The sequence below is a fragment of the Pyxicephalus adspersus genome, chromosome 6 (genome assembly GCF_032062135.1).
Source record: "Pyxicephalus adspersus chromosome 6, UCB_Pads_2.0, whole genome shotgun sequence".
Lineage (NCBI taxonomy): Eukaryota > Metazoa > Chordata > Amphibia > Anura > Pyxicephalidae > Pyxicephalus > Pyxicephalus adspersus.
This window is the reverse complement of record NC_092863.1, coordinates 99,943,490-99,966,416: the sequence shown is the minus strand read 5'-3', so window position 1 is coordinate 99,966,416 and position 22,927 is coordinate 99,943,490. Positions and strand designations below refer to the sequence as shown.

Below are 22,927 nucleotides of genomic sequence, written 5' to 3'. Positions count from 1 at the left end.
AAGAAGCTTAGTTTAAAGAAGACCCATGCTTCTTCTACAGTATTTACCCTTCATCCTTAACGGTTACATAAAAGGTTATGTTGGGTAGTAAAGGAGAGATGGAGGAGCTGGAGCAAGGTCTAGGGCAGGAGTGCCCAACAGATCGATGACGTGAGTAGACCACGGAGCCCTGCCTTTTAAAATAAACTCTACCGCGCACAGGAGTTATTAGGTCCAAGTTTTTAATGTTGGTAGATCATTTTAAAAGTAGCTCACAAGCCAAAAAAGTATGAGCACCCGGGTCTAGGGTATTGATTGCTCCTGGAGTAGTCAAAAACTCAATGGCACATGGAACCAATGGAGTGGTCAGACGCTGCAAGTATGCATTTAGAGTACAATATACTTTCTGTGCTTATTACCTGCAATATTTTAGGTTCGTGATAGGGTCTCCTTAATGCCATTCAGCTTCAATTTCCACTTAAATGGCTGCATGACACAAGAGGTGGAGCGTGCACGAGGGCGCACCATGATTCAGGTGCGGCTGGGACAGCGTGATGTCTATATAGAGACACAAATTTAATAGGAGAGGCGGGATAGGTTTAGAACACTCACTATTATTTTAGTTGTGGTGTGTGTGACTAAGGGGCGGAGAATTCTTCTTTAGCTGGAGACAGCAAGCAGCTGTTGGAGCGTGAATCTGAACAGGAGTGAAAAATTACCCCTAATGGAAAGTTAAGCAATGCAGAAAGCTCACCAGGTCTGTGTTACAAAGTCGTGACAAACAGCATTAGTAGGGTATTTTTTATAAAATAGTTCTAAATATGTGTAACACCTGTCACCTGTCACAATACTCTCCCTGAGAGTGTCCCTAGCTACTTTTATCTGCAGAAGGGCGGCACCATGTTTGTCCAAGCATCATTCAGACTTAAATGCTGCCATGGCATGGAAAGTCATTGTGCTCAATAATATCAATGTATGTGTTTACAAATGTCTGACTCCAATCTGCTGCAGCCTTGAATATCGTGGTGGAAGACATTTGGTCTGATTTATTAAGGCTCTCCAAGGCTGGAGAGGATACACTTTCATCAGTGAAGCTGGGTCATCCAACAAACCTGGAATGGATATCCTACAAGTCATTTGTTAGCAAATGTTTTTAATCCTGGACCAGATCTATTCCAGGGTTGCTGGATTACTCAGCTTCACTGATGAAAGTTTATCATCTTCAGCCTTGCTTTACTAAATCAGGGCCAATGTTGCAATGTTGCTATCTGACCACTGGGGGAGGAGGAGACTGAATACATGTTTCCTCTTGCCTGCAGCAGATATATGGCATCATCTTAGTCACTCACTAGAACTCAAGTAAAGCCTTTTCATATGCTTGATTAAAAAATGTAATTATATTATGTAATATAAATGTAATTTTATATAAATATATATATATATATATATATATATATATATATATATAAATATATATATATATAATTATTCTTTAGTATATTCTTTTGTTTACAAGGTTACCACTGTTTATTTTGTTCTTTGGTTTACAAGCAGTACTAAACTCAAAAGCTCGGAAAATTTTTATTAAAAGTTGAACGTTCTTGGGTTTGCAGAGGATTAAAAGCAGTGCAGTTTGGAGTAGCTCCATGTAGTCTCTCAGGGTGGTCTGACACTCAACAGTTTCGACCCATGATCCTTTGCAGCATTGCAACAAGAGAACCACCCACAAGTGCCTACTAAAACAAATGCTCAAGGGTGTATGGAAATACTTTCTTCTGGTGGTCCTTCTTATGGGTGGCTCTTTGGTGCTGAATTTTAACCACTTGCAATTATTCTTATGGCAAAACTGTAGGTTAAAAATAAAAAAATTCAATCAGACAGGTATGCATCTTGGCTTGCATTGCCTGTCCCTTTTGCAATTAAATAAACATATTTGCCTGATCTCGATTTTTTATTTTCACTCACCTGTCCATATTCCCTCCCAGGACGCCAATCTTCAGCCACCCTAATTGGCCAGGTCATTCAGTTCTGGCAGCCTGGGGGGTGTTTTCAGGTAGCCGGCACATACCAGGCAGCATACGTTGAGTTCTGCATCCTGACAGCACATGAAAGCTTTAGTTCAATCAGTTAATATTTTCATTCCTGTGGTTCCTCCCTTTATTAACATGCTGATGAAAGTATTTAAATTATTTTCTATTTGTATACATACCTAGTTTCAGTAGTGTCATCAGTGCATCTCTTTGCCATGCAGGCAGTTCATGGGTTGGACCAACATCACTCTGCCTAATATAGACAGACTAGGTACCACCCACATGTGATGACAAGCTCCCATGATTGGAAGAACTGAAATCCAATTAATGAAATGGGCGGGTCACTACAGTAAGCATGGGTGGGAAGAGCGTAGTGTACATTATAATGTTACAGACCTGGTCAGACATGTTCTCGCTCTTTCTCTGCAATAAAAGTCTGTAGAAGGGCACTTGTGTTAGGAAGTGTGATTAATACTAAGCAATACCAGAACAGGGAACTAGAGTGCAAAGGCAGAGGGCATCCATATTAACAGCACGGGTATATAAACACCATACCATAGGGTGGTTCTGGACTATAAAGGGAAAAAATACCCTCTTTAAATTTATGGGTAAAAAGATCATGTGTGGTTGGGGCTAGTATACCGAAGGCAGAAGTTATTGTATACCTTGATTCTAGTTGGCATTAAGGCAATCAAGTTATTATGGCAATAACAAAAAGTTATAAACACTGGAAAAATATATGTAGGGGGAGTGTTCTTATAAATATAAATTCATTTTAGCTGTTGAGGAGGTGACATCTGTAGATACCCAGTACTTTCTGAACTCCCATAGTCGGCATACCTTTAGGACCCTGTTGGACTGAAGCATGTAGGAGAATGTTTGTTGGACAGTCGTGTCAGGCTTGATGTGACAGTTCACAAGCACTTAACTGTTTCTCTTGTCTGTTTTGAAAGGTTGTCCATGAAATCAGAAATTACCCTTACCCGCAGCTTCATCTCCTTGCCCTCCAGGGTCTCAGTCCAGCGCGGCACACGTCTGCTGTGACGGAAAGCTATGAAGTGAGTAGCTTCTTGCTTCACTTTAATGTCTGCCATTTAGTAGAAATAAAACCATTCATCCAACCAACCAACCAGAAGTCTGATAGCCCCCTCAAATGTATTTGTGTTAGATTGTCCTCCATGTATGTGATATAGTCCATACCTGATAAAGAGTGAGAAACCACCTAACCCAGTATGTCAATTATAGTGCATTCAACTGCATTGGACCTAACTGAATATATCCCTCACCACCCATCCACCCAAGTATCTGAGTGATAGTCATCTATCCAAATATATGTATGACTCTCTGGCAAGGTGTATGAAGGGAATTCAGTCAAACTAAGTACTTGAATAGCAGGCCTTGGACCAAGTGCATGATTGACTGTGCTCTTCGATATGCCTATGGCTTATTCCAACTAATTTTATAAATTGCAGTCCATCTAACCAAGAGTATGAGTATGTGAGTTCTACAGTCCATCCAACTATGAGTATGACGCAACAAAGTACTAGAATAATCAAAGTACTATTAACTAACCAAATTATTTAGGCAAAAATATACAGGTCAACCATCTAAAAATGTGAGTGGGGGTCCATCCAACATTGGGTGAACAGTTCATCCAATCAAGGATGTGAAAAACCAATAAACCATAGGTCAACAGTTGAGGGTGTGATAATTCATCCAACCATGGGTGTAACAGGTTATGGGTGTACCAGTACAACCAACCCAGAGTGCAACAGTTCAACCATTTGAGACTGTGACAGTCCATTCAAGCATCAATGCAACAATTTATCCAACCAAGGGTGTGACAAACCATTACAGTCCACCCAATCAATAATATGGCTGTTAGTCCACACAGCCAAGTGCAAGAATGACGGGTACCAAATTACTTAGGTGAAAAAAAATACAGGTCAACCAAATCCATCTAATATAGTGTGAGTAACAGTTTATTCAACCAAGTGTGTGAAAGTCCATCCAACCATGGGTGCAAAAGTTTATCCAACCAAGAGTGTGATAGACCATTTAACCATGGTTGCAACAGTTCATCCAGCCATGGTAGGGACATGGTACAACATTTCATCCAACCAAAGGTGCAACAGTCCATCCATCCAAAGGTGTGACAGTCCATCCAACCAGGGATGTGACAGTTCATCGGACCATGGGAACGTCATCTCATCCAACTAAGGGTATGATAGTCCATCCAACCATAGATGCAACAGTTCATCCAACCAAGGGTGCGACAGTCTATCCAACCAGGGGTATAAATACCCATTCTGTCAAGGGTGTGTGTGAAAATATGTCCATCCAATTTAACCAAAGGTGGGAATGATAGTTCATCCAACTGAATGTGAAACTGTCTATCTAGCTAAGTGTGTGATTGACAATCCAGCCAACTAAGGGTTTGAGTGACAGCCTACTTACCCATGGAATTGAGTGACAGCCTATTATTCCAGGGGTTTGAGTAATAGTCTATCTGTCTGAGGATGTTATAATAGATAAATATGTGACCATTTATCAAAACCACATTTGGGTCTTAGTTCATCAATTCAGTAGAAGTGCTTTTGAATGGGGTACCTGTGTAAAAGCTGGTTAAATTGTCGACTAGTTATCTATTTCTAGCTTGTTCTTCACAAGAACATTTTTTGTGTCGGAGCTCTTGCAATTTCCCACCTTTGCAATTAAATATTATTTCCCCAGGAAAGGTGCCCTGGACAGTACAGCTAATATTGTATCTGCTGATGATATATGTATACGGCTCATAGGACTGGCTTTTCTTATTGGGGACGTAAGGTCAGCTTGTGGTATTTAATTATTTCCATATTTAATATACTAGTAAAAATGTGGGAAGGATATTTGTTTCTCTGAAGACAATACTGTGAAAGAAATTAATGAGTGGGCTACTTGAAAGAAAAAAATAATTGTCTATGCACTATACTAAAATGTGGCTGAAGCTTGTACCAATGTGTGATGGGTCCCATAGCAGAACCAATAAAAACCCTGTGCCTTTCAATTTCAAATTCTTTGGGACTGTAGAATGGTAATTGATCATATAGACCAGGGGTGCCCACACTTTTCTGGCTTGAGAGCTACTTTAAAATGACCAAGTCAAAATGATCTAGTAACAATAAAAACTTGGACCTAACTCCTGTGCGCGGTAGAGTTTATTTTGAAAGGCAGGGCTCCGCGATCTACTCGCGTTACCTCTGTGATCTATCGGTATATCGCGATCCACCTGTTGGGCTCCCCTGATATAGATTGATTTCCAAAGAATGTTGACATTCATTTTTTTGGAGTAATATTTTTGCTATCCACATTTACTGTACAACCAAAATACTCTCCTTTACATCTGGCTTATAATATGCTTAAAGAAGAACTAAACTGAAGCACTAAAAGTTTGGTAAAGGCCCATTACTAGTTCCCTCCTCCACAAAGCAAAGTTGTTCCAACAGTAGATGTTATGAGGAGTTTTGTGTGAAGGAGTTTGTAGTTTGGTTGGCAGATCTTGGGGGATAATGGATTGTAGAGAAACTCTACATTCTCTCGTTAAATTATAATCAGATCAGGTCAAATGACCATCGAATATGGAAGTTACAGTACAATTTTTTATTGAGTGATTCTTGTTTGAGTTAATTTAGGCTCGGAGATGAGCACAAATATGAGTGAATGTTAGCTGAATTGGCAAAAAAAATTATAAATGGACATCAGTATGTTTTAAAGTATTTATATAAATTCTTTATTATGACAGTATGTATTTATAAAAACAAATCTGTCACAAAAAACATATTCATATTTTTTATTAAAGTATTAATGAGAATTGTATTAAGAAAGTTGAGTTTGCTTTGTGCTTTTTAGTAATTTGTGTCTGGGAAGGAACAAAATGAGCGTGCCCCTAATTTAGCACAGCAAATTGAATAAAGACTTGCTAAGAATGCCACAGCTGGCTGCAAGTGGTACATATGAAGTATTGAAATGCAGTGTTTCATGATTATGTAATTAAATTAAAATAGGATTTACCATAATTAAAAAAAAAACATATTAGACCTATCTACAGTGTTACAGTGATCTTTTACATTGCATTTTTGCATTGCACTAAAAGTACCAGGAAAAAGACTCAAAACTGTGATGTAGAAAGGGGTGCAGGATGCTACCACTATACAAAACAAGAAGTCCTTAACTATTCATGACAAGATGGAACAAATATTTATTTGTATTTGTAAAATTAGTAATAAGCCAGAGAGTGGATAAAACTGTCCAAATGTGTGATCGTTTATATATGTTGCTGTATTTTGCATTATTTCTAAAATGCCTGGAACATTCATTGAATAAACCGATTTGTTTGTTTTCAGGAACTACTGCAATTAGAGGACAGACTGGGAAGTGTGACGCGGGGAGCAGTGCAAAACATCATTGAAAGATGCACGTTTCCTCACAAATATAAAAAGGTAAAAACCGTCACATATTTCGCATGAATGTACACTTACATGTCTTGTCTTCCTAATTATTCAGAATTATATTTTTTAGATTAGAATATCATGATGTAAACCTTCCCCAGCTTGCAGAAAACTCGTTTCACCTTTCCTTTTCTCCTTCATTCTGTTACTTCTTCTTTCCTTTCCTTCTTTTTTTTCTTTCCTTTCTTTTCCTTCTTTCATTTCCTCCTTTGTTCCTTTCCTCTCCTCCTTTTTTCAGTGTGTTTCCACCTTCTTTCCTTTCCTTACCTTTTTGCTTTTTTCTCGTTCTCTTTCTTTCAATTTGTTTCCTCCTTATTCCCTTTCATTTTCTGTCCTTCTTTTTCCTTTCTTCCTCCTTTTCTTTCTTCCTTCCTTCATTTCCCCCTTGGTTCCTTTCCTTTTCTCCTTCTTTTAATTGGTTTCCACTTTTGTTCCTTTCCTTTCTACTGCTTCTTTCCTTTCCTATTTGTTTCTTTCTTTTTCTCCTTTTTTTCAATTTGTTTCGTCCTTTGTTTCTTTCCTTTCCTTTCCTTTTCTTTCTTCTTCTTTCCTTTCTTCCTTTCCTACTTCTTTCCTCCTTCTTTCATTTTCTTTCCTTCTTTGTTCCTTTCTGTTTCTCCTTCTTTTAATTTGTTTCCTCCTTCGTTCCTTTCCTTTCTTCCTTTCCTCCTTCTGTCCTCCTTCTTCCATTTTCTTTCCTCCTTTGTTCTTTTTCATTTATCCTTCCTTCAATTTGTTTCCTGCTTCTTTTCTTTCCTCTTTCTTTCCTTTTCCTTCCTTTCCTTATGTCCTTTCCTTTACCTTCTTTTCCTTCTGTCCTTTCTTTTCTTTTCTTTTCTTTTCTGTTCTTTCTTTCTTTCTTTCCTTCCTTTCCTTTCTTTTCCTTCTTTCCTTTCCTTATTCTTTCCTTTTCCTTCCTTTCCTTCTGTCCTTTCTTTCCTTCCTTCCTTTCCTTCCTTCCTTTCTTTTTTTTCCCTTCTTTCCTTTCCGTATGCTTTCCTTTTCCTTCCTTTCCTTCTGTCTTTTCTTTTCTGTCCTTTCCTTTCTTTCCTTCCTTTTCCTTCTTTCCTCTCCTCTTTCTTTTCTTTCCTTTTCCTTCCCTTCTTTCTTTCTTTCATTTCCTTATTCTTTCCTTTTCTTTCCTCCTTTGTTCCTTTCCTTTTCTCCTTCTTTAATTTGTTTCCTCATTCCTTTCTTTCCTTTCCACTTCTTCCCAGTATCTCCCCTTTACTTTTTCTATCTCTCTTCTTAGATTTCCATGCCACATTCTCTTTATTTCCTTTTCCCTCCAATCTTTTTTTATACTGTTTAATATCACCTTTTTCCTGCTTCTCCCTTTTTTCTTCAGTACTGCCTTCCTTGCAATTCCTTCTTCCACTTCTTAATCACCTCTTACCCCACCTCTCTATAAAGGGTGACTCCACTGCCTATGTATGGATACATGTATATCCAGATACCCAATTAGGCCACCTAACTACCTCTATGGATAATTATTATAACTTTTTATAAGAATGATGCATACTGTAATGATACTTTTTTGGGAGGAAGCTCCAATCCCTATTTCATTACTGAATAGCCAACAGGAACACTGATACATTTTGTATAGAATGCAGCACTTTCTTTAAGAACCACAGTGCTTAAACCTGGCACAATACCGCACTTCCCTGCTGGCTAATTACTAAAGCTTTTTAGATTGTGGCATCCCGGTGTGTGGTATTCCTTTGATATGCTAATGTAATGTAATGCTAATGCATAGTTTCACTAGACCATAACAGAATACCTTCTCTGCAATTACACATTGTTCTACATTTACTCAAATATACCAACTACTACATCTGAATTGCCTGTATCTTATGTGCTCAAAAATATATTTTTCAATGCTTCCAATGTGCATGCAAATGTATTAAATAATATTATTAATTGAAACAGAATATAATGATGCTTTTAGTGTCTAATAAGAAACTATCAACTTTATTTCTCACCCCTCACCTTCACTCTCATGCATACACTTATGAACAGTGTCAGTCTCCACACAATCCCCTGAGGAAGCCAAGCGGCGAAACGCGTTGGGATAGTGATACAGTTATTGCAAGCGTATGTGAATTTTGTATAGCACAGGATAACCAACTGAAACAATCTGAGTCTATTAGGAAAGTTGTATGTTTTTATATATCATGTATACAATATGATGTGCCAGCACCAACGCCATCTTGGTACACCAAGTCAACACTAATGGACTGTTTATTGTCCTAGATCGGCTCCTTTAAAGAAGCATGACAATATACTTGCAAATTTTGGTGTTTAAAGGGGACCGGTCAGAATAGTTGTTTCCCGCTATAGCCAATGCTTTCGCTGGTGCCGGTGTTGGTTCAGGACCAGTGTATGATATTGCAGACATGGAACTAGCCTGACTTTGTACATCTACTTCTATGGGGCTTTTTTGTTGTTGTCATTCCTAGATGAAACCAATTAGTCATCAGTAATATTTATTTCTCCATTTTTTTCTCTTTTACTAACGGTATGGCAGAGGATACCGCATGACGGCAAAGACATGAAAGAAGACGAGCAGGAGGCGGATACAGATGAGAAGTGCACAATCTGCCTGTCTATGCTTGAAGATGGAGAGGATGTCAGGTAATTGGAGACTGGCTGATCCCAGCCCTCTAAATTTATAATAATTGTCTGAGAAATTTGTAGAATTTGAGTAATTACACCAAGAAGAAAGATGATGATTGTACTGAATGGATGATTGTAAGTGAAGAAGTTTGAGAACAGGACAGTAATAAATGTTGTTATATCTGTATATCAGGCTTGTCCATTGAATTGTGTCCATTGAAATGTCTTATCCCAAATTGATAAGGCTTGGGTGTACTTGTGCTTTGGTTTCCAGTGCTGGTGTGGTATGAAAAAATGGGTCACTAATGGCTTTTTAGCTGCGTGTCCACAATGGAAAGAGACAATGATCCGGAGTCATCAAGCTCCAATAGCATTCAGTGTGTGCTAAATGATGCATAGATATCTAATCCTAACAGCAGGAATGGTTAAAATCCCTTTCAATGGTTTTGCCATCTCTGTCCCATGTCTTCAATTTCTCACATTAGAGGAAGTGAGACATTTCTTTAAAGTGAGGGAAATCCTAGAAAGAGAAGGTTTCCATTATTACAAATTACTAATGCTTTTTTTGGACAATATAAAACCACACATAACATACATAACCAAGTTGAACTATTCATAAAATCAATAAATGTTCCTCAACGCGTTTTGCATGACTGCATCACCAGGAGAAACACCATTTAAGATGTCTACAGAGACAAAAATCTCCATATTAGCACATATCCACACATATTTTTATATATATATATATACAACATATCAATACAGGTAGTTAAGGACATCTGACATATGGACGACTCCTAGATAAGAACGGGGCTTCCCTGCTGCTTGTGTGCAGGACAGAGGTTTGTTAGTGGGGGAGGGGTCAGTTTGCATGTATTGCAGAGGAAATATTTTGCCAAACACAGCTGAGGTTGTAAGTACCGTATTTTTCGGACCATAAGACGCTCCGGACTATAAGACGCACCAGGTTTTCCGCACAAGGGAAAACAAGAAAAAAAAAAATTGATTTGATTTCCCCTGAGATCCAGCGTGCGGCACTTGTGCCCGCCCACGAAGGCGGCGCCGATCGGCATTCATGAAATCAATCGGCGCCGCCTTCGTGGGCGGGCACAAGTGCCGCACGCTGGAACACAGGGGAACACAGAGGAGGAACACAGACACTGGCTGCTGTCAGCCTCTGTCTGTTTTCCTCCTGTGTTCCCCTGAGATCCAGCGTGCGGCACTTGTGCCCGCCCACGAAGGCGGCGCCGATCGGCATTCATGAAATCAATCGGCGCCGCCTTCGTGGGCGGGCACAAGTGCCGCACGCTGGATCACAGAACAGGCAGAGATCGGCGCAGCCGGGGACCGGCGGGGACACAGGTAAGTAAAAAAATATGCCCCTGTACCTCTGCATTCGGACCATAAGACGCACCCTGATTTTCCCCCCACTTTAGGAGGAAAAAAAGTGCGTCTTATGGTCCGAAAAATACGGTAATCTTAGGGGGTGAGCTTCTGTAACTCTTTAATGACCAAGACAAACTCTGCAGTTGTTTCTTGTTTGCATATCAAAGCACAGCTTGCTCCAGAAGTTAATGAATGTCTAGGCTCCATAAAGTTTGTAAATAACTCACAGTGAGGATTTTATACAGTAGCTGACACCACGCTGCCTAATAATATGTTGAGACAAACATCTGTCCTAATTGCATTTATTAAATTAATGTACCTGTTCCGACTTACATACAAATTCAAATTAAGAACAAACTTACAGTCCCTATCTCGTATGTAACTGTATCTACAAAGAGACAGATTTCCATATTAGCACATATTCACACATATATACAGCATATCAATATATAAACATACATTACTATGCAATATATACCAAACATTGTATATCATTTAGTATCCAGCTTTGGTCACAGTAATGTACAGGAATGGCACAAGAGCCATGCATGAGATGGAACTTGCCAATAGTTGTCAGCAATAGGGGTAGTATAAATCTCTGTAGAAAGTTATCAGAAAATAAAAATATATACAATAAATACCAAATTATGAATTCCATTCACATTATATTCACCTTTATAGTATCCCCCAACCAACTGTGCAACAGCCCTGTAGTACTTACTACTGCTAATGATCAGGCGTAAATTAGGATAGAAGATTCATATAATCCGTTTCCCACCAAGTCAGTGCAATGTCTAGCCACCATAATCCTCTCCCAATTTTGGGTGAATTCAAACAAGATCTATAGGTATTTTTTTTTTTTGCAAATCAGGAGAACAAATAACCTTCAATGGTATTCTTACCAGGTCAAAAGGGAGCAAATTTTAGAAGTTTTGGTGTCCTACATACACTTAAACATTTGCTTATCTACTTTGTTTTCTTTCTTATTTTGCAGAAGGTTACCCTGTATGCACCTCTTCCACCAAGTCTGCGTTGATCAGTGGTTAGCGACCAGTAAGAAGTGCCCTATCTGCAGAGTGGACATCGAAACACAGCTTGGGGAGGACAGCTGAGGAAAATCCCCCAACAATGGCGTCCAAATTCTCCTTATCAGGTCCACACGGCCTTCACCTGCAGCAAACCTTTTGCTTCCTGAGCCATTTAAAGGACAGTCTGCAAGCACATTATTCTGTAGATGAATCGTAGGCACGTAACAAAAAAACAAAATATATACTGGAGGATCTTAACAGCCATAACGCCCCATTTGCGGGGGAAGCAGGACTTCCCCTTGCCACAGGGCCCAATCGCTGGAGACGAAGACTGGCCCCTCGCAGGTACTCTTGTGTCAGTCTGGCTTGCCAATCCTGCACTGCAAAGAATTGTACATATACCTCTCTAATATGTAGAATCAAGTAGGGGTCGTAGCTATAACTGTGGATGGCATCCGGAGCATGTTAGCTTAAAAAAAATATTGTGTTCGGTGCCCTAGTCATCTTGTGGTGGACATGTTGCTATTAGCCTATTTTTGCACCAAATAATATTTACCGGTATTATTTATTTCAGTTTTTTGCATTTTTTGGGGGGGTTGGTGCTTGAAGGAGCCATGACAGGTTGACATTTTCCAAGTTGATCAACTTGAGGCGAAGAATAAAATCCTGTTTACAGTTTAAAAAAAAGGATTGGTTTGGAGCCTTAAGTTACTTTATTTGAACTAATTTATTATTCTTATTCTTATGTTTACAGAAGATGATACTAAAAGATACAGTGGTAATGGTGGATTCTGCTGATGCTGGGGAAAGGTCTTTTGGGGCCTGACACATATTTCTATATTACGAATAGTAGGCAGCCAAATTTAACTGGACTTTGCTATGTATTATTGAAAACCTTCCTAAAATCATATAGCTTCAACTTTAGAGCTGAAGAATCTACTAGATTGAGTATCAAAATGGCTTGACCATTGCAGAGAAAAGGCCAGTTGCGTGTGACCACCAACTACAATTGACCCGAATTAGAGGACCTTTAGATACATTCATCCCTGATCATCTAGTTTTAGCTTGGCCCCGGAGACTCCATTGATGAGACCAATGTGTGGTGAATTAATCTCTGGTTCCTCCAACAAAGCCATCACAAAAGCTCTACGCTGGATGTCTTTCTATGACGAATCCATCATGGAGAGTGATGGTAGTTGGGTCAAAACTGGCATAGGTCATAAAGACACAGATAGAGGGTATTATGTTTAAAACTACCAGTCTTGATGGGTAGCCCTTCAAAAAAAGAAAGGGAACCCAGGCCAAATTTGAGTAGGGTTGACTTTTGAAGAATAAAAGTTAAAAACAAAAGAAAATTACATCCAGATTTGGGTTGGAGTGGTCTCTAAATAATAAAATGTAATAACAAAAGGGAATTACGTCCAGTTTAAGGTTGAGGTGGTCTCTAAATAATAAAATGTAATAACAAAAGGGAATTACGGACAGTTTGGGGTCTGGTGGTCTTTATAGAAAAAAAGTTTAAAACAAAGGGAATTACAGGCATACCTAGGGAGTATCCACCACACTGTTCACAACAAATGGGATTACCCAAAAGGAAAAAACGATAAGTAGGGAATTTTTTTTACCCCTCGTTGCATGTACAATAGGATTGCATATTTTTGTAGTTCTACCCTATAGTGCCAAAATGTGCCAAAATGGGCACTTTGTTACTTAGCAGCCAATTAGTATTAGCCTTTTTTTGTTTTTTCGGTGATAGTAACAAAAGATTTATATCTTTGGCCATACAATCTCCAGTGTTCTATACGTGAAGTGTGGCCTCTAGAAGAAAGCGGGGCTTAGTAGCTATTGTCCGCAAGGTATTATAAATGTTACCTTTATATATTCCACGTTTGGGGGGAAATGAACCAAGGATAGTCAGTGCTCATAAAATGTAAGGTGTTGACAAAATATTGTCTTCAGATTACCCAGAAGTATCTTCCTATCCACTAGCGGTGACCACATGCTAAATGAATGGTGGTCTATGGGAAAACAAACACGCCAAGACTAATTGATATTCTCAGACATGGTCTGCTATTAACATGCACACCTGCCTCGGTGTATAGGCCAGATATTACATATTGATCGGACTAATGCAACCATTGCAGAACCTCGGCTTTGTCACAAATCCGATGGTGTTATTAACACTTCGCCAATTCTCCGCAGGATTCCTGAAAGGGCTGACATTCGACGGCAGCACAAAACGAAAGCCATTTTAGATCCTTCAATAAAAGCACAATTTACCTAATAATAGCAAATGGGCAACTGTTTGCTTGTCAACAGTTAGCGGGCTCTAAACGAGCCAGAGAAGCCATCCTAGAACAGATCAATCGCCATTCTGCTACGTCTGTCCTTTCCGAAATCCATAGGGCTTGGCGAGGGTCTTCGGCATCAGCAGAAGGAAACCAGGCAGTGTAGTTGTTTCAAGAGTCTAAGGGTATTCTTTGCAAGATAAATCCTCTTTGTTTAGTCTTTAGGAGGTGTCTAGGACAAAGTTTGAGTAATCCCAAAACTGTTCTGTTCCGTAATTCTGTGACGGTGGGCTGTGTTCAGTTCTGAGCCTTTATCTGAAATCAGCAAGTGTTGAGCTGGTATGATTGTTAGGGTGGGGGCTTATATAGATACCTGGTCAATTTTGTAAGGGTTACAAAATTACTTTATTACCCCAGCATCACTCACCCCCATATCCATAAAAAACCCCTCCCATGATAGACCAATCAGATAAGGGCTCATGCAACACGCAGCCTTCTTTCCTGTAAATTGAAATAGAACTCTTGCCAAAACTTTTTTGCAGCTTTGAGTTGAATGAGGAGGGATGGAATCACTGATGGTTTTTATGGTTGTTTGTGTGCCCAATTCGGAAGCTTATTCTCTCTTTCCATCCGGGTGATTGTTGTCAGTAAATTTAAAATTGGGTGGGAGAATATCTACTAACAGGGATACCTATTCTAATATAACATTTTCAACGGGAACACAAAAAGCAATCAAAACCCATCAGAGTTTTTACCCTTCCCCTATACACTCATAAAAAAAAAAGTTTTGTGCTAAAAAAGATTAAAAATCATTAAGTACCCCCCACCTCTGTCAAAGGCAAGAAATTCACACTTTCCTGGAAAAAAAAAACTCTTTAAAGTCTTGAGCTGGTAGATAGATGGAAACTGAAAAGTATTAATCTCTTAAAGAACAAGCACATTTTTTTTTCAAAAAAAACTTTTACAAAAATGTTAAAAAAAAACAAAAAAAAGCACCAAGTTTTTAATCAAAGCTATTTGTGTGTATGAAACCCTACAATCGATGGACTGTATTGTCGGAGACAGTATCTGTGTTTTGGGTACCACGTTGTTTAATATCTCGTGAGGTTTAGACCGCTGTAGAACGATTTTGGAACTGTTGTAGATCACAGGGTTTTGTGACTTTAAATGCCTTATATTTAACAATCATAATTTATGACTAACTTGTAGAGTTTTTTGTGGGCTCTTATTTAATTATTTTTATAGTTGTTTTGGCCTTTTTAATTATAATTTATTTATTTAGAGATGTTACTAATTTGTTTTTATATTATATATATCTATATATGACTCCTATTACCTCATTTTTTTGCATTGTTCGGATATGGAATGCGCTGCATGTGACGGTACGTTTAAAAAAAACAAATGAAATCTTTATCTTGTGAACATATAAAAAAAAGACAAAAAAGAAAAAAAAATAGCGAATAATAATGACGATTAATTCAGGGTGTGTGTTGATGAAGTGTAATTTTTTTTTTTTTACGTGGTGCTGTTATCTTGAAAAAAAAACATTCCATTAAGAATGCAAAACCTTTGATTCTGTATGCTGTGACCTAGTGGATACCTGCAATATAGTGAACGTGATTAGCACATATAAATATGATTTGCACTCATGATCAAATCGAGATGAACCTTTCGCTTTCCTTGGCGTCTATTAAATGATCATTACAAAAAAAAAAATGTAATTCTTACTCAATCAAAAATCCCTGATATATTGCTAAAAGAGCAACAGTACAGCCATGTTGTTTTGGACAATTGGTGTCACATTACCGCTGCTTAGTTTTTCCAGCCAATGAAAGTAATAGTTTTCTTTTCAGGAGAGGCTCCATTGTTTCTTTACTCATCAATACAGTTCATGCAACATATTTGAAGTTTAAACCTAAACACTTTTTTTTTTTGTTTTGGATAAAGTTGAGAGAGCAATTTTTATATGTGTTCCTGTTTCTTCTTATTGAGATCATTTGTTTTACTTTGCCAAAGAATGCAATGTGACACCAAATGAATTGTTGTATTCATTTGGTTTCACATTGGCACAGTAAAATAATTAATATAGCAATAGCTCTATGATAATTCTGGATAATAATAATCCTGAATATTAAATTTAGTATATATATGTCAGTATTTACCTGTCAACGCATAGGCTGCTGTTCAATAGACTCGAGTGATGCCGCTACTACAATACCCGGCATCACTTGCATCTATAAAATGCAGGGCCACGCATAGGCAGAGAGGCGGCTGGTCTTGAGACGCGAGTGATGCCGGAATTTTAGTAGCGGCATTGTACGCGCATCTATAGAACAGCAGTTTAATATGAATTGCAGCCGGCCCGCTGTTACTACGGAGTGCAGTAGCAGCAGGCCAGCTGGAATTCATATTAAGAACTCTTTTGGGGGCCAAAAAAAAAAAAACCGTGCTGGGCCAGAGTCTGACACCCATGTATTAGAGTGTTATAAATTCTACTCCATGGGAAAGGAGGGGGAAACTCTCATTCTCTTTTCATTTATTAAGTCCTACAAATACCTGATGATCCCACCAGTGAACACAACCTGATGCTGCTTTCCGTGATGGGGTAGCAACGATGCTACACTAATTCTGAGTTCAGAGCAGAGTTGCCACCCTAATTGCACTGCAGTGGGGCATGCACTGTCGCTGCTGATTCACAAGCCTGTGAACGGTTAGGCTGAACTGGCGGTGAGGTTGTGGTGTGTTTACAGGTTCCTCGTGCCAGACAACCACTGCCTCTGGGGAGACGCCACATGTAGCGCCTCCTAGTCGCAGCTCCACAAAGAGTGAGTGGTGGCGGCGGGGAGTGGTTCTAGTGGCGCTCACTACTGCTAGCTGTCACATGTGCAGATGCTGATTCTTTAGGAACCAGTGTTACAGTGCAAGTGACCGAGTGGCCGGCAGGGTGCCCAGTCCCAAAGCAGGTCAGAATCTGCCCTTAATTAGTGTAGCTGAATAAAGAGAAGCTTAAGAACACCCTCAACTCCTGGCATTACCTATTTTGCATTCCCCTTCTGCTGCTGGGTTTGCCCGTCAGAGCCCTTCATAAAGCTAGGTAGTACTTTTTGGGTATGGGTAGGCACATGATCTTGTTCTTTTACTCCCAAGATGCAGCGTGATTAGCCAAAATAATGTCGCATGGGGGATGAAGGAAAAGGTCAACAACACTGGGCCTGATTTCTCAAAGCTCTCCAAGACTGGAGAAGATAGATTATCATTGGTGAACCTGGGTGATCTACCAAACATAGAATGGATCTGGTCCAAGTTCGAAAACATTTGCCGAATAATAGCAAACGATGATGAAAGAAATCCATTCTAGGTTTGCTGGATTACCCAGGTTCTCCCATGACAGTTTATCTTCCCCAGGCTTGGAGAGCTTTAATAAATCAGGCCCAATGTGTAAACTCAAAGACACTAAGCTCTCCAAGAGATACAGAACAGAGTGGCAACGTTTAGCATTGATTGGTGGGGATGGCCTATCAAGAGGATCTATCAATAATAATTTTAGAATTAATAATAGAATTAATATTCGTAATACTTTTAGAATTAGGCCTTCAGCCAAATAGCATTAAACTCCTTTATTACACAATGGACCTGATTTAATAAAACTCTGCAAGACTGGAGAAGATACACTATCATGGGAGAACCTGGATGTTCCATTAAACCTAGAATGTATTTATTAACACCATTTGTTGTGTTTTGGCAAATGTTCAACCCTGGACCAGATCCATTCCAGGTTTTCTGGATCACTCAGGTTCTTCCATTATAGTCAATCTTCTCCAGTCCTGGAGAGCTTTAAAAAATCGGGTCCATTGTGAAGTACTTTTTTACTTACCTAGAACATGTTCTTAGACCAAGTTGCCCCATTTATGCCTTTACAAATCCATCGGCAGGCAAAGAAGCTCCTATCTACTCGCTCCCATTGAATAATTATTTGTTTAGAAGTTAATCAAAACTTGGAGTGCTGAATGATTTGAGATTATTATTGGTCATTAGGTACCCAGCTTGTTGCATGCTTGGCTCTGATGAAATGTCAGCCATGCATTAAAATTAGCGCATCCAGTGGAGAGCAGAACAGACCACCTGACCCCCCTATCACCGATCCCCGATTTGGTTTCCGAAAGGGACGCATTTCTTCCCTGACCCCGTAAATGACAGCCAGATTAATTCCCTGGAATAAAACATTCCCACATGATGGGATCAACACATATTTTGTCACAGATAGTGTAAATTGCTTTGACCTCCTAATGTAGCTCATCTCATCAGCGAAAAGGTTAATGGACATTGCGCCATTCATTTTCATAATGGACGAAACTTGTCCAGCTGATACGATGACATTATCCTGATTACGGGAGGGAGTCTGCGGGAAGGGGGGTTTGAATGGGCAATCTGTAAACGAAGCTTTTTTCAATTACGCTATGCAAATTAGTTAAATGCGTAGCAAGAATCGCAATACTGCTGTGTGTCAGAGAGCGATTGGACTTGTTATGCAAAGTGTAATGGAGCAAAACGATCTTTTATGATGTGGTATTTACCAGCACGTCCAATCTAACAGCCCCTGGGATACTTCTGTGATTTATATGGTGGGCCAGAGGGAAGATATTGCTTTTCTGAGAGATACCGCCATCTTTTTTATGCAGGCCAAAGTGACTGTGTCCCTGCAAATTGCCCCCGACCATTTCACCTTGCCTGCACTTCCTTGACGCCTCTTCCTCCTTTGCAGCTGGCATTTTTAGGTATGGACCTTGTGACCTTCTCGTTTTCGATCTACATTTTAAAAAGTCACATGACCAGGGGAGTGACGTCACCTGGGTCACCAATATGTCTGATTTTGGGAAGGAGCGTGGGGGAAGCATAGGTAAGGGGTGTATAAGATAGGCCAAGAAATTCTTTGTAGAAACCTTGACTTTCTTGGCTGTGTCCCCTGAATAAAGTCACTTTCTTATCTACAGCATGCTGATTGGACAAAGATAGAGTATAAACACATGATAAAGTGCTTTCTGCTCTCTCCACCTATCCCTATGTCCTCTTCCTCTGCATGTGGAGTGGAGCAGAAACTGATTGGCTGCTAAAGTTGTCCCTCCCTCTTCCAGTGCTGCTGTTTAGGGATGACAGGAAGCTGCTACTAACACAAAATATTGGTATTTCTGCAAGGTTTATACAAGAGTTTGTAGAAATACACAACTGCACTCTTTGGGACAAACAGGGTTTGTCTCTTATGAACTATTTCCACTTTTTTTTAGCTCAGAAATCTAAGAAGTTCTTTCAATTGTGACATTAAATATAAATAAATAAAACCTGAATTTGTTACAGGTTCCCCCAAGATTCGTAAATCCCTAAAGTAACAATTGGAAAGACTTTACGGGAAAATTTCCCAAAATCTTGTAATTTAATAACGTGGGGAAGAGAAAGGCTCATTCTCGGTTCTTATCTCTACTGCTGTTCTGATGTGCTGTGGTGCAACATTTTGTTACATATAGACTATTTTATAGTAAAAAAAACAAACATAAAACTCAAGAATAAAAAATGCTAGAGGATTATTTATTATAATCAATATGAAAGCAATAGTGCATTTATGATGAGACATTAGAAATTGTGTACTTGCTTCAATTCACATTTTGTGGAATTTTTTTGTACTTTATTTATAACTAATAAATCAAATTGCATTGCTAACTATCTTGTCTCTGGAAGTTTTATTTTCTTCTGTTTATTGGGGACTGGGACCAATTGGGGTAAAGAGACCTTATCACCGTCCATCCAATAAGATTCCAGTAATTGCCCTTCGCTCCTCCTCTGGCAGGTACATAAAAGGTGAAAGGCCAAGGAGCGGATGTGGCATGGGAGCCATGCAGTTGACCTAGTTGCCTATAGTGGTCAAATTCCATAGCATGGGCCTGATTTATTAAAGCTCTCCAAGATTAGAGAGTATACACTTTCATCAGTGAAGCTGGGTGATCCAAAAATCTGATCTGCAAATAGCAAATGACTTTGAAGAAATCCATTCCAGGTTTGCTGGATCATCCAGCTTCACCGATGAAAGTGTATCCTCTCCAGCCTTGGAGAGCTTTATTAAATCGGGTTCTATGTTCTAACTGGTCACAGCTATTTTGATGTCACAATCTTTCTCATTATGGACTTCAGATTGTTTAGAAATGTCCCTTATCAGATTGCTGATGTATTTCCTCCTTGACATTTTGTTATCACACACCTAAATACTTCAGACCAGCAAACTGCTTTAACCTCTGCTGAGGTGGTCACATTTCATGAAGATCAATTAACCCAAGGGTGTCAAACTCAGGCCCGCGGGACAAATCTGGCCCCCACTGTAATTATATTTGGCCCGCAAGAAAATACCAAATGTCTAGTAGAGCTGGCCGGCCAGTAGACAGTGCATGCAGCGCTAATACTAAAAATCCCAATACTGCCGGGCCAATCAGGTCCCACATGCGCCCCCTCCTCTGTTCACATTCATTAGCAACCTTCTTCAAATGTAGATATTTTTTCAAGGTTGGCCCGTGACTTTGTCCAAATTTTGGCCCACTGTGTATTTGAGTTTGACACCCCTGAGTTAACCAATGCATTTTATTAGCTGCTCTTGGCTTCTACTTATCTTCTTAGAGCTCTAGTTATAAACATGCAATTCAACATTCCCTCAAATTTTCCCTTGATGTAAATACAGCCCTTATTTTCTATGGAAGTGGTAAAGGTGTACTTAATTTTTCTGCACTTGGCCTTTGATAAATCAATAAATACAGACTGTAATATGTCATGTGTTCTTGTTCATTGAGGTTGTATTCACCGAATTTTAGAACCTGCTAAATACCAGATGATTTTCTATTATGTCTTTAATTCTTATTTACAAAAATGTGGATATGAAAGAGGGCGTACTTTCTTTTTCTCAGGACTGAATGTGAGTGACATGATTAAGATGCTAAATAAAAACTAGATAAATATTTTATTACGTGTCACTTTCATCCAATGGGTTGTGTGCTCCGAAAGAGTCTTTTTTTTATCCTAGGAGATCTTTATTGGTATCATGAGCAAATACTGAATAATAGATAACTATACCATGTCTGAAATATAGCATGAAACCCAGAACATTCTCTTCTCTTCATTCTATCTGTGGAATACAAATGACAAAAATGCAATATTTGTGTTTTTGCTCCTTTGCAATAGACTTAAATGATGTCAGAAAAGACTGTATTGGATATTGCCAAGATACTACATAAATACTACAAACATATGCAAATATAATAAAACACAATTTTTAAATGTGCACAAAACGGTGCCAAAATCTATAATGTTTTCCAATTAACTCACTCATATGATGAAGACCACCTGCTGAGTGAATCCAATTCTCATCCCACCATTAATTGTCTGCATCTAGCTGTACAGTGAGCTTAATTTTAATGGTTGCTGATTCTTTTATCTTTATTATAAGCTTGAATCTCAACCTCTGAAAAGGCCAAAGTGTTCTCAGGTTTGGCACAAGCTTATCTGTGAGCCCATTGCACATTTACTTATACATAGTGTAAAGCTGCGTACACACTTCCAATTTTTATCGTTGGAAATGAACGACGAACGATACAAAAGGGAGAAACAAAGAATGCTAATAGGAAGCGCTACTGGGGCTCGAGCTGAAATCCATGTTAATATTAAATTACCATTATCCTCTGCACTACAACAAATAGACTTAGAATAGTATTTCCAACTCTATTCAACATTCGGACCCTCCTTCATCATATATATGATGGCACCCATATATTTTAGGCACCAGGGTCTCTAAAGGGTTTTAGGCAACTTACAGTAATAGAAAGACCTCACCAGAGCAGTGACAATCATTATGAGCAAGGAGGAAGCTGCATAGTTTTGTTATCACCAATATCATAGAGATACATTGTTTAAACGGTCTCTGCGTACCCCCTGAAGAAGCCTATTGGCGAAACGTGTCGGTAAGAGATGTTCTTTTGTAATCGCTCAGGGATCTCTACTGTCTAGTTATCCAGTCCTATTTCCGCTGACATTATTGGGAAAGAACTAAACAAAATTGATTGTATATTGTAATTGTATGAAAGCTATGCTTTCAACTAATTATTTACGCACAATATCATTTTGATTTGCCGCACAAAACCCCAGGTGGTTTCCTTTTTTTTCTTTTAAATCATATCCCAAGGGGGCGGCTCTTTCTATGACGTATATGAGATAGGATTAGTAATACTTTCTAGGTATATGTCTGTGAACACAAGACTGGCTGAACAGAATTGACATTGCATGTATGTACCAGCATGGAGCTGTTTGTTTTTTTTTAATGCTGTTTCTGTATCAAGAGTTGGTTTCATATAGATGAGAACTTTATACTGTCAGGGAATGTGAATCAGCTAAGAAGGCTTTCTGTACATTAACAGAAGACTAATTAGCAGCATCATTGTGCCACCTCCTGCTGCCTAATGTATGGATCTATCTCTCATCTGACAATCTAATAAACATTGCAGAATATTCCTTATTAAAATCATTTCTCAGGGGTCATTATTGCTAAATCTTTCTTTGCAGTAAGCTGTGCTATTTACATCAAAGCCATGCACTGTGAAAAAACTGAATATATATCCCCACAAACCCAAAAATCACTAGGGGGTTCATTTTATATTTTTAGTGCTTGGTAGCACAACAGGCCCGATAAACAAATTATTGGCAGCACATTGAAAATACATTCATCTTTTCCAGTTTTCTTTTTAAATATTTTTATTGGGTTTTACATGAAAGGATGAATAAAACAACTTGTCAAATAGAAGCAAATGTAAGTTCATATATAATAAACAATGGAGGTGGGGGTTGGAAAAACAGGTGAAAGGGGTAAGGTAAAGGCAGGAGGGTGGGGGATATAATGAAGGTAAAATGTTATAGAGAAGGGTGGTCCAAAACTACAAAAAATGGGGGGCAGGGAAGTGAAAAATGCTTCCTAAAGTTCAAATTGTTAACAAGTACTGGGTAAAAGATGGTAGGAACTTGTCCACCAAGGCAACCAAATTGAACCTGAACATGGTGTTGTGGAGTTGATCAGTTTGTTTTTCTTATCC

General features: G+C 38.9%; 1 protein-coding gene across 2 annotated transcripts in view; it reads left to right on the top strand.

The window, feature by feature from the left end:
• ARK2C (arkadia (RNF111) C-terminal like ring finger ubiquitin ligase 2C) overlaps window positions 1–19,525 on the top strand; it is a 66,850-nt gene extending 47,325 nt beyond the window's left edge. The window contains exons 5-8 of one of the 2 annotated variants that reach the window (XM_072413501.1): window positions 2,963–3,067; window positions 6,392–6,487; window positions 9,024–9,130; window positions 11,493–19,525. In XM_072413501.1, coding sequence (XP_072269602.1) covers window positions 2,963–3,067; window positions 6,392–6,487; window positions 9,024–9,130; window positions 11,493–11,610 — 426 coding nt within the window. In that variant the 3' untranslated portion in view covers window positions 11,611–19,525. The remainder of the gene's footprint in view (window positions 1–2,962; window positions 3,068–6,391; window positions 6,488–9,023; window positions 9,131–11,492) is intronic. The other variant, XM_072413502.1, reaches the window with a different exon arrangement.
• The last annotated feature ends 3,402 nt before the right edge of the window (window positions 19,526–22,927 follow it).